The sequence below is a fragment of the Meles meles genome, chromosome 15, assembly GCF_922984935.1.
Source record: "Meles meles chromosome 15, mMelMel3.1 paternal haplotype, whole genome shotgun sequence".
NCBI classification, from domain to species: domain Eukaryota; kingdom Metazoa; phylum Chordata; class Mammalia; order Carnivora; family Mustelidae; genus Meles; species Meles meles.
In genome coordinates this window covers 22,920,297-22,933,771 of record NC_060080.1, presented here as the reverse complement: position 1 = coordinate 22,933,771, position 13,475 = coordinate 22,920,297, and the positions used below count along the sequence as shown (strand labels likewise).

Sequence of the window (13,475 nt, the reverse complement as noted above, 5' to 3'; positions counted from 1 at the left end):
TGGTGTCTTTGATGGGTGTTCCAAAATTTAATAGTTGGCCCCGTTTTTCTCTATATATTCTACTTCTCTGTGATCTCAAAAGATAGTATAGTGTAGGTGTTAAAAACACTGACTCTGGAATCAGACTGCTTAGGTTTGAATACTAGCGTGCTGCTTGACTAATTGTGTAACTTAGAGAAGTCATTTAGCCCCTCTGTGGCTCAGTTTCCTCTTCTAGGATTATCTAGCCAGCTGTAAGAATTGTTGTGAGAGTTAACATACATGCAGTACCTAAAACAGTACCTGACAAGTGCCCCCAAAATATTAACATTACATTTACCTTGATCTCTTATTTACTCTACCAAGCTTTAAAAATCACTTATATGTGATGACTCATACTTTACTCATACGTGTTGACCATTCAAATTGATTATCCAAATATCACCTTAAGTCATATGTCTGATACCAAATTCCTTATTTTCCCAATAAACCAGTTTCTTTCTCTTGTGATTCCTATTTCCATTATGGAACCCATCACCCTTTCTGTTCTATGGATTTATAACTCTGAACGCTCACTCTCCCATGGGCCCTATATTCAACTGGTCACCGAGTAGTGACAAGTATTATTTCTTAACTGACTTCTCTTTGGCATCACTATCTTTAGCAGTAGGTTTATAGCTTTCTTTCTGAACTACAGCAAGTTTAACAGTTTCCAGTAACTTCCCTATATTGGGTCTCTGCTACATATGGTCACTGAATTTTGTTCAAAACTCTGTTTATATCACATCTCTACTTTCTAAATTCTAATGTGGAATCAAATAGTAGTGGACAGATATATCAGTTCTGATGATACTGTGCCATCTAGGACAGAGTACATCACAACATAAGAACAGAGAAAAGCTTCCTCTTGATAAAACTGCCACCTCCCATCATGCATAAACTGACTGGAACTGGAATCTCATTCTCATCAGATTGGCATATTCCATAATCTATGAACAAATCTAGAAATTAAGCTATCATCAACCTAAATAATTTCCACCTCAGAGGAGCTGATATCCAAAAAGGTAAACTGATTGTAAGATGATAATAAGATCAGAATAAATAGGGAAGTTGTCTTTACTCGTTTCTGGAGAAGCCCTACAAATATTTTTCAATATAATCATACCTCATCTCTTTCCAAAAAAGGATTTGAGGCAGCTGACAAAAAGTAAAAAAAAAAAAAAATCATTAAACTAGGACTCAAAAGGAAAACTTTGGCTAAAGGGAGCAGGAAGACATGCCCATAGTAAAGAGTGATAGAATTAATGCAGTTAGGTATACAACTTGGCTCTTAGCTTCTTTGCAACAAGCAAGGTAAAAAGAGAGAGAGAGAGAGAGAGATGAATTAAACAATTTACACTATCTGAAAGGAGCAAATAAGTTTTTTGATAGTGGTATATAATGGGAAGAGTGCCAAATTTAAGTACTAGCTGGCCCTACCACTTATAAAATGAATGACCATGGACAAGTTACAATCCTTCTAAGCCCCCGTTTTTCATCAGAAAAATGGAGAGAATACTTATGCTACTTCAGTCCTTTTTAAAAATGCTATTTAATTCCTGAGATAAAATAACACAATAGACATAAATGTGTTTTCCAAATTAACCAATATAAGCAGTGGGAAGCTAGCTGTCAGAGAAAACAACACTGGGAAGTCATTAAATGTGAAGTTCTCGGTTTGCCACTCAACTGACATATGATCTTGAGTAAACCTCAACCTCCTCAGTCCTCAGTTTCATCAGATGTCAAATGAGACTTCTACAACCCTCACAGATATTTTTGTGAGGATGAGAATTTATATGAAATTATTTATGAATTTGTACAGCGTAATGCAGATGTAAATTATTGTAAGCCAGTTTGTAAATACTATCATAACTTGGGTTTACTTTAGGATGAGACTAAAGAAACGGGTTGGCAGTAATGTCAATACCTGGCTCTCATTAACAAATGCATAGAATACTTAACTCAATTTCTAACAACATGTCTTGCAACTTTAATGCATCAAACCTCAGGGCAAGAATGATATAATACTTCTTGATAACAACCCCCACAACACTCAACTTGAGTCTTACTCCTAACTTAGCTATTAAATAAATAGTTAAGAGAACAGGATAAAGTCCAGGTAATTTCCTTTCCTATATACCACCATGATTCAACTGGACCTAGTTGAAATAGCTGTAAGAAACCCTATCTCTGTGCCCCTGTTTTAACAGGCAGTGCTAAATCAGCCCAGTGAAGAACTTTTATAGTTTATTGTTTTTCTACTACACAGATAAGAATGTATGAAAAAATGAAAAGGAATCACAAGCTTTACATTCCACTCATTCTGTCAGTCAGCAGTATTTACTGAGTACCAACTATATGCCACACACTGCTCTAGGGACTGAGGAGTACAATAAGAAAATAAAGATCATGCCCTCTTGGAATTTATATTTTAGCAATAGACATTGCACGATAGGTGAAACAATATATTATATGATGGTTACATGCCATGAAGAAAACTGGGAAAATACAGAGGAATAGTGGGAGGTACTACTTGTTATTTTAGCAGCTTTATTGAGCTATAACTCAAATACCATACAATTCACCCACTTAAAGAATACAATGGCTTTTAGTATATTCACAGTTGTACAACCATTACCACAGTCAATTTTAGAATATTTTCATCACTCCGTAAAAAAAGAAATCACACCCCATTTTTCCCTCCCCTCAGCCTCAGGAAACCTCTCATCTACTTTTTATCTCTTTGGCTTTGTCTATTTTAGACAGTTCAGCTAAATGGAATCATATAATATGTGGTCCTTCGTGACTGGCTTCTTTCATTTAGCATAATGTCTTCAGGGTTCATCCATTTTTTTTTTTAAGATTTTTAATTTATTTGACAGATAGAGAGCACAAGTGGGCACAGAGGCAGGCAGAGAGAGAGGGAAGCGGACTCCCTGCTGAGCAGAGAGCCCGATGCGGGGCTCGATCCCAGGACCCTGAGATCATGACCTGAGCCGAAGGCAGAGGTTTAACCCACTGAGCCACCCAGGTGCCCCAGGGTTCATCCATGTTTTAACACATATCAGTACTTCATTCCTTTTAATTGCCAAGTGATATATAATATTGTTTATCCATTCATTTGTTGATGGACATTTGAGTTTTCACTTTTTGATTTTTATATAATAATGCTATGAATATTCATGTACAAGTTATTGTGTGGACATAGCTTTCATTTCTTTTGTGTGTATATAACTAGGACTGGAATTGCTGTGTTGTATGGTAACCCTTTCCTTAGCCTTTTGAGAAACTGCCACACTGTTTTCTGAAACAACCACACTATTTTAAATTCCCACCAGAAATGTATGAGGGTTCCATTTTCTCCATATCCTTTCAACACTTGTTCTATTTGTCTTTTTCATGATAGCCATCCTAGGGGTTGTGAAGTGATATCTCCTTGTGGTTTTGATTTTATGATTCCTTGATGGTTAATGATGTTGAGCATCTTTCCATGTACTTTTTTGCCTATTTGTATATCTTCTTTCAAAAAGCCTTTTTGGATGCTTGCTCTTTTAAAAGTTGAGTTGTCTTTTAATTGTTGAGTTGTTCAGGCTCTTTATAAATTCTAGATACAATCCCTTATTGGACAGATAATTGGTAAAAATTTTCTCCTACTTTGTGACTTGTCTCTTCACTTTATGGTGTTCTTTGAAAGACAAAAATTTTTAATTTTGATGATGATCTCTATTTTCTTTTGATGCTTGTGCTTTTGGTATCATCTCTTCAAAACCTAATGCAAGATAATGAAGATTTATCACTACACCTTCTTTATCACTACACCTTCTTTTAAAAGTTTTATAATTTTTAGTTCTTACATTTGAGTCTTTGATCCATTTTGAGTTAGCTTTTATATATAATGTGAAATAGGGGTCCAACTACATTCATTTGCATGTGGATATTCAGTTGTCCCAGCACCAATTGTTGAAAAGACTATTGTTTCTTGGTACCTTTGTCAAAATTCAATTGAACATAAAAATGAAGGTTTATTTCTGGACTCTTCAATTTTATCCCATTCCAGGAGATACTATTAGATAAAGGGTGGTAAGGAAAGGTTTCTCTGAGATGATAAAGTAGTCTTGAATGAAGGAGGAAGAGAAGTATTCTGTTATCTGGGGGAAAAGTACTCCAAATAAAAAAAAATCCTAAAAAAAAAAAAAAAAAATCCTGAGCTGAGAATGTCCTTGTTGTGTTTAAAGAATGGCAAGGAGGCAGGTGTAGTTGGAGGGAAGTGAAACGAAGTAAAGAAGAGAGTTGGCAGACTAGGTACCATGATAAGGGTTTTGCCTTTTACTTATGTGAGATGGGAAGTCTCTAGAGGATTTTGAGTAGAGGAGTCATGATTTGATTTGGTTCTAATAGATTTAGTCGGGCTGGTGTATGAAAATAGAATACAGGAGGGGAAGATTATAAGAGAGACTACTTGGAAGGTTATAGCAATAACTGAGGCAAGAGGGAAAAAAGTAGGGCTTAGTGGTAGAGGAGGTGAGAAATGGTAGGATGCTAGATTATTTTCTTAAGGTATGGATGTTGGAAGCGAAGGACAACAGCTTTTTTTTTTTTTGGACTGAACTACTAGAATGATGAAGTTACCATTTATTAACATGTGGAATCTTGTAGAAGGAGTTAAGTTTGGAGGTCTATGTGGGGGAATCAGAAACTGGATTTTCAGCATGTTAAGTCTGAGGTATCTACTAGATAATGAAATATAGATAGGGAATTTATATGCACATCTAGATTTAGGGAAAAGATCTGTTGTCAGTGTTGAAGCCTTGAGAAAATAAACTTTTCTGTCAATCTCATTACAGAACTAACTTTACAGCGATCCAAAACTTTTTAGTCTTTTACATATTCACCATTAAGCCATACCATTCTCTGGCTGTTTAACACTCTGATGCCAGCAACGGAAGTAACCCCAGCTCTAATCATGTAAATTAAGTTGCTGCAGTTATAATGCAAGTCGTTCTTAGGAGCGGGTGGGCAATCTGCCATGAGGTGAGCATTACCTAGCCCAGCCTCTTGCCTCTGGTACCCACTCCATGCTCTTAGCTGGGTATTCCATGGGGCTTGTTTACTTTGGAAAAATCAGTGTTCAAATAAGGCCTACTATTATGTCCAAGGATGGCATAGGTGCACAATTTATCCTCTAGGGAGGTAGTGATAAAAAACAGCAATACAGGACTCTTTCAATGCTCTGTAATTGGAATGAGTTGTTTAAATCCTTTTGTGAGGATTCAATAATATGGGGAAGGTATACACACCTGATTTTTCATATTTTTCTATTGAATTCAATTCTGAAAAAACTTGGCCTGCTACTCAGTCTTCTTGGTTATTTTTGAATCCTTTCATTTCCCCCAACATTCAACAATCCTCTTAGTCTGATCCACGATTATGCTTGCTTTCTAATATCTTCATCTCATTAATATAATTAAGAAAGTTAATTCTGGAAAGAGTTCTATGATGCACCTCCAAAATAGTCCCTAAAGTTTGACATAATCCATTAATTGGTTCTTTTGGCCTATCATCATTGAACTGGATATGACTTCATTTCATTATAGCATTATCTAATTCACATTTACCAAACTTCACTGAACTAGTATAGGTTTACAATGATCACTGCCTTCCATTTAATTTTCTATTCTAGAATATTCTTTAGTTTGAAACATTAACTCTTTTCTTTAGTGAAAATAGAATGTTAGATAAAATAACCCATCTTTTGTTTTTATTTTTAAAATTTTATTTAAATTCAATTAATTAACACATTAGTTTCAGAGGTAGAGTTCAGTAATTCATCAGTTGTATATAACACCCAGTGTTCATTATATCACGTGCCCTCTTTAATGCCCATCCCCCAGTTATACCTCTGCCCCACCCCCACCGGCAACCCTGTTTGGTTCCTATAGTTGAGTCTCTTATGGTTTGTCTTTTGTCTCCCTCTCTGCTTTCATCTTATTTTTCCCTCCCTCCCCCTATGATCTTGTTTTGTTTCTTAAACTCCACATATGAGTGAAATCATGATAATTGTCTTTCTCTGACTGACCTATTTTGCTTAGTGTAATACCTTCTAGTTCTATCCATGTCATTGTAAATAGTAAGATTTCATCTTTTTGATGGCTGAGTAATATTCCATTGTATGTATATGTGTATGTATACATATATACATATGCATCCATACCACATCTTCTTTATCCATTCATCTGTTGATGGATATCTGGGCTCTTTCCATAGTTTGGCTATTGTGGACATTGCTGCTATAAACATTGCGGTGCAGGTAACTCTTTGGATCACTATGTTTGTATCTTTTGGGTAAATACCTAGTAGTACAATTGCTGGATCATAGGGTAGCTCTATTTTTAATTTTTTAATTACACTGTTTGCTAGAGTGGCTGCACCAGCTTGTATTCCCACCAGCACTATAAGAGTGTTCCCCTTTTCCCACATCTTCACCAACATTTGTTGTTTCCTGACTTCTTAATTTTAGCCATTCTGAGTGGTGTGAGGTAGCATCTCATTGTAGTTTTGATTTGTATTTCCCTGATGCTGGGTGATGTTGACAGCATTTTTTTCATGTGTCTGTTGGCCATTTTTATATCTTCTTTGAAGAAATGTCTGTTCATATCTTCTACCCATTTCTTGACTGGATTATTTGTTCTTTGGGTGTTGAGTTTTATTAAGTTCTTTATAGATTTTGAATACTAACCTTTTATCTGATAAGACATTTGCATGTATCTTTTCCCATTCTGTCATTTGTCTTTTGGTTTTGTTGACTGTCTTCTTTGCTGTGCAAAATCTTTTTATCTTGATCAAGTCCCAATAGTTCATTTTTGCTTTTGCTTCCCAAAATAACCCATCATTTAATTTTTAGTGTCTTATTGTTTTATCTTAAAAGAATCTGGCACCAAGGAAACATACTTTATGTATTATTCTATGTGAAAAGAGGTACGATTTTTAACATATTTAAATTTTTAAAAAATTTTAGACCATGCAGTTTGCATTTCAATCTTGGGAACTTGAAATTTCACAAACTTTATTTAATGGGAACTATTACTCAGCTCCAAATGTTATTAACATATTTTGGAATGTGCACACTGCTCTTTCCCAATATATTTGTGATTTTTTAGACTACAGAAACACAAACAAAAATACTTACTACAGAAGTAGGCTGCTCTGAAAAACAAATGACAATTTTTAATTATTGTGGTATAAAATTAAAACATCAACATTGTAATATACAAGTTGTACTCATGATAACCATCAGGGTTAACAGTCTACTCTTACATATACAAAAAATGAAATATTAGAAGCACATTAAAAAACAAGACAAAGGAAATTACATAAAGAGAAAACCGAGATTACATATATAAAGTACTTAAAAAATCTTACCTCCTCACAGCATCGCCTGCTTACAATAGCCCTATAGTCAATTCTATCCCAGAGTTGGTCCCTTAACTTTAAGAAATTAGGGAACAATTTTCTCCAGTTTTTCCCTAAAGCCCATGGAAAAATTTCATATTTGGATTCTTCTTCATCTTCTTCAACTGTATTAGCCAGATACCTAACAAAAAAGACCAACAACTCAAAAAAGAAATGGGAAAAGGACATGAACAGGCAGTTCACAGACGGACAGACAGACACACACACGATCGCTTCTAAACACATAAAAGACATTCAACCTTACTCATAATTAAAGAAATGTAGGTCAAAAATAGAAATAGAGTGAATTTTACCTTGTTGAGTTCTGCATATTTTTGTATTCCTATAAATCTTGAGCTTTGTTCTGGGATGCAGTTAAGTTACTTGGAAACAGTCTGATCCTTTCAGGTCTTACTTTTATGATTTGTTAGGTAGATCTGGAGCAATGTTCAGACTGGGGCTAATTATTCCCCGCTACTGAGGCAAGACATTCCTGAGTATTATACTCAATACCCTGTGAATCACGAGTTAATTCTCGCTGGTGGGAACAGGCACTATTTTCAGCCCTGGGTAAACGTAAGGCACCGTTCCCTCTAATCTTTTGTTATGCTCTTTCCCCACACCCAGGTAGATTCCTTATACACATACGGGAATCTGTATCATCTTAAATACTTGAGGGGGTCAGGCACACACAGAAGCAGGAAAACATGATCCATAATAAAAAGAATCATCAGTCAAAACTGACACACGTTAGAAATAATAGACATTAAACAGACAAGGACATTAAAGCAGTTATATTTATTCCAGATGTTCAAAAAGATAAGAAGACACATTCATTGCGCTTCTAGAGATGAAAACTATATGTACAATGAAAAATACATAGAGCGGGACTGATAGACTAAATACTGAAGAAGAAAAGATCTGTGCACTGAAGACAGCAATATAAATTATCCAAAACAGACACACACAGAAAAAGAAATAAAAATAATAGAGGTGAAACTGGAGTCCCTAACGGGTACTGGCTGGACAAAAAAAATTTTGAAGAAATGGCTGAAAAATTTGGGATTTGATGAAAGCTATAAAATATTAATAAGCTCAATGTAACCCAAAGCACAAAATATGAAGAAAATTACAACAATGCACATCATAATCAAATTGTTCAGAACCAGTGATAAAGAGAAAAATTTAAAAGCAGTCAAACAAACAAGCAAACAAAAAAGACATGTTATAAAAAAAAAAAAAAAGACATGTTATATAACACAGAAACAGAGATTAAGGATAGGGATTTCTCACTGGAAACAATGAAAACCCCATAGATGACTTTCCAAGAAAGTTAATTACAAAATACGTAAGAGAACAAGGCACCATAAAATGAAACAGACCCTGAAGTGTGAAGATACTGAAATAGACAAACACCAAAGGAAAAAAGTTCTTAAAAGTAGTAAGAAAGGAAGACAAATGATCCCAAGTGGAAAGTTTGAGATGCAAGAAGGAATAGTAAGCAAAGATGTAAGCATGTGGGTTAATGTAAACAAATATTCAGTGTATAAAACAACAACAACAACAATAATGTCTCTAAGTTTTTGGAGGGCTTTATGTAGAACTACAGAATTGCAAAACAAGAGAATATAAGTTGAGAAGAGGGTGACTGAAGTTAAAATACTTAAGGTTCTTGATTAAAAATAAATGGGATAGAGCTTCCTGGTAGATGAACATGTGGAAATCAGATGTGCTGAGAGGGTATGGAAGCTCCATGCCCTTTTTCCATACCCTGTCCTATGCATCTCTTCCATCTGGCTGTTCCTGAGTTACATCCTTTTATAATAAACCAGTAATCTAGCAAGTTTAAAAAAAAAAAAAAAACAAGTAACTGGGATAACTGTTAAAAGAACAGATATAGGCTGCATAATTTCCTAACAAGTAGAGGACAAAAGGTATCAAAAAGTAAAAATTTTAAAAATCTCAATCAAAAAGAAGGTAAAAATGGAGTGGAAAGAATTAACAGAAAAAGTGGGACATAAAGACAAGATAGTAAAAAAAAAAAAAAAATCAAATACATAAGCAACAATAGAGTATCATTCTGCAGCCAAAATGAATGAACCAGGGCTACTCATTTCAGTATTAATGGATCTCAAAATCCTAAAGCAAAAGAAGGAAGTTACAGAACAGAAAACAACTATTCTACATAGTCACTGTAGTTTAGGAAAAACTAAACAATATATTATTTAGAGGTTTACACATAGAATAAAGAAAATCAAGAAAATTACTACCTTGGAAGGAAGAGGGCTCTATCTGGGAAACTGCACAGGGACCTTCTAAGATTCTGCAATGTTCTCTTCTTGAGTCATGGGTACGTAAGTATTTGTTTTGCTTTTTCTTTTAACATACACACATATATACACTTCATACACTCCTTATGTAGATATTTCACATCAGAGATTTCCAAAAGGTACAGAAGTATATAGTACACTTTTATTTGGGTGATATATACACTGGCTCATGTATAGAAAATTATTTCTAGACAGATACATATGAAATGTTCATTATCCTTGAGGAAGGATGTAAGGTCTTGAGATATAAGGAAGACTTACTTTTAATTGTATATCCACTTATGTCCTTCAAAAAAAACTATATGCATATTCAATTTAGTTACATTAATATAAAATTCACACCAACATATTACTTTATCCTGCCTTAAAAAATTGTACATATATTACCTTAATATACAGCACCTCATTGTTAAACCCATTCAGTTATATGAGTCAAAACATGTCCTCTGAAATTACATAAAGTAATTCCTTAGCTTAGTATCCCTGATAGTTCTTATTCAAGGGTAGATAGAAGCCAGAGGTTGGCCCCTTTCATGCTTATTGACCAAGCAAAACATAGACTATCTATAATGTACTATGGTTCTATGAAATCCTGACTACATTGTAATTCTATTCTAGATTAACAATTTTTCAGGCTCAATGTGATAAAACATCTATATTGTATACATGTAAGTTGTCTTCTAAATTGAAGTAGATTTTCTTGGAGCAGAGTCCATTTTTTTTTTTTTTGGTATAATAGTTAATTATATTTATCCAAATGAAGAATTAAGAACATCCATATGTTAAGGATGCAAAAAAAAAAAGATACACATTCCTTGCCTTTAAGAAACCTACAGTCAAGTAAAAGAGGCAACTTAGTATGAAACAAATAACTGTACAAGAGAATACGGAATCATGACAATAAAAGTTCAGAGTGTTGTAAGAATACATAGAAGGGAAAAGAACTCGAGTTAGAACTGTGGCTAACTGAGAAAATATTTACTAACAACTATTAGGTCAGGCTATATAAAAATTATGATTAGATACAAAATGGAAATTAATAATCCATGTTATTTTTAACATGGAACTTATGCAACATAAAATGCAACTGCATATACTACTACATAGTGTAAACTGACACAGTGCTTTACTGGTTATAAGATTACTAAAACATCAAACAAATCCAATTTCAGGAATCTGGTAAGAATTAAAACTAAAGCTTCTTCTGGTTTGCTTTTAATTTTCAGGTGGGGAAAAACTACAAAATAGATATTGCATCAACATACAGATATAATACTAAAGAGATATGTAAACAGTGGCTAATCACTGAATTTGGTCATTGGCAAGTCACACCTGAATTTGCAACTGAGCTCTGCCACTACTAACTTTTGTGAGATTGGAAAGTACTTATCTTCCTAAGTCTACTTCCCTATCTGTAAAATGAAGATAATTAAATAATGTATTTCATAGAGAAGATTCAAGGAGCTTATAAAAAACATTTTTGGGATATCTTGCATATAACATTAAGTATTAGCTAGTACTATTATATTCCCACAATTTAGCAATCATCACCAAATGTTATAGAGTTCATTTTTCCTCATGCTTGGGGAAGTATGTCTTCTGAACACAAGAAGAGATCGGTTTCTTCAAGTCCTATTCACACTTTGAGTCTGAGTTAAAGACTTTGAGTTAAAACTCACTCATCAGTGCTAACAGTTGTGCTGTTCACCTTAAGTATTCATATGTAGTTCCCTAGTTAAGTCCTTTTAATTCTATCACACATTTCCAACTGTAGTATTATATCTAGGTAGTGGGTAGAAAACGTTTTGAGATTGAGATTGATTTTCTTAAATTATATTGCTTCTAGTAGAATTCTGACCTATAGATCAGAAAGCCATGTTATTAAAACCATTTAATAAACTACAAAGTTAGTATGAACTGTCTAATACAAAGTCAATGGAAGAACTGGAAAACAAACCATATTCCCTGGTCAAAGTTCAGTGCCTTAAGTAAAAGAGTTAAGTCATTTCTAAAGGTATCAGATATGAATAACTTCTATGTTATAGACATAAATCTACAATTAGATGTCTACAGCATTTCCACAAGCTGTTTAATGTAAAAGGGCAATGATGATGATTTTAACCATAAATTTACTGGAAATTTCAAAGAGACTATTTTTGTTTTTAAAACATAACTAAATCCAAAAGAGGAAAATTTGGGATAATTTATATGGAGCACTCTGAAAAACGTAAAAGGTAAAAAACAAAGTTAAGTGGAATACAGGCGTCTAGCAGGATAAGATCAGTGAAAAGAACATAAAAATATCCTACTAAAGTAAAAAAGTATGTCTTCTATATATAAAGGCCTGTTCAAAGATATAGATCAGGTTTTTAAAAGCCTGTTTTTTTTTTTATGAGTTACAATGTTAACTTTATTCACTTATTTCTTTAAGTAGGTTCTATGCCCAATGTGGTGCCCAAACTCAGAACCCAGAGATCAAGAGTTGCATGTTCTACCAACCAAGCCAGCTACTGCCCCAAAATAGTGTGTTTTAAATAAGGTATCACGTATATCACAAATAAGAACCACAAAAATCACTTAGTAGAAAGCATACTTACAGAGCAATAAAGAAATTTATCCTGGTATGCTCATTTATAGTAAATTTAGCTCTCTTGAAATAAACAAAGGTCATAGCCAAAAGATACTATAAGGAAAAAAGTAAAAGTTAATATTAATGTTTTGCTTTCATAAGTAAAACGGCTTTAAAATAGTTATCTTTGAGGTGAATAATAAGCTAAAAACAATAAAGCATGAGTTATTTTTATTACAGAATTATTTGGGTCCTTACTTTTTGACTCCTGTAGTCCCTATACATGGTGAGAAATAGTTCTGAATCATTTATTATGATTAAGATAAGGAAGAACTCCTAAATTTTATTATTGCCAATATTTTTTGAACTAAAAGCCAATTTTTTCCTACCTTAAATCTCAAATCCATAGAGAAGTTGAAATAATAATAAAACAAATAACCATATATCCTTTGCATAGATTCACCAATTGTTAGTATGTTGCCACATTGGCTTGATGCAGATATCTATACAAAAACTTTTTCCTGACTCCTTAACTGCAGACATCCATACTCACTTTTTATTTATTGGTTGATTGAATGATTGAAGGGTGGCAATTTTTAAATTGAGGTATAACTGACAAAGTTGTATATATTTAAAGTTTACAATGTGATGTTTTGATATACATATACATTGTGAAATGAATACCAAAGTCAAGTTAATCAACACATCCATCACCTTATATATCTTTTTTCCTTTTTGTTAAAAACACTTAGGATCTACTCTCTTAGCAATTTCATATACTCACTTTTTAAGATAACCTTTTAAAAATAACTTCTAACCAGAAAGTAGAATACATGGCTCTATTTTCATTGGAAAACAGTGTTTTAAATTTGTTCTAAAGAAGTATCTAGGCTGGTATTAGGACACTATGCCAGGTCCTATCTATCCAAATTAAAAACAACTTATAGTACTGATGTATTAGATTCCCTCTCATAAAATACCTATTTATCCTATCTTCATAGGATTGACTACAAAGGTTATTCCAAATTTTCAAGGTACTTTCAGTAGAGAACTCTTGAAATAGTGTTGATACGGTATGCCAGTTAGTTACTTTAAAAGCACTGCCC

At 33.6% G+C, this 13,475-nt stretch overlaps 1 protein-coding gene across 2 annotated transcripts in view; it reads right to left on the bottom strand.

Moving 5' to 3' along the window:
* The window catches only part of SPDYA (speedy/RINGO cell cycle regulator family member A), a 35,353-nt gene that overhangs the window by 10,546 nt on the left and 11,332 nt on the right, over nt 1–13,475 (bottom strand). For both annotated transcript variants that reach the window (XM_045979455.1, XM_045979454.1), the window contains 2 exons: nt 12,398–12,483; nt 7,441–7,612 (listed from right to left, as the gene is read on the bottom strand). In XM_045979455.1, the coding sequence (XP_045835411.1) occupies nt 7,441–7,612; nt 12,398–12,483 (258 nt within the window). The remainder of the gene's footprint in view (nt 1–7,440; nt 7,613–12,397; nt 12,484–13,475) is intronic.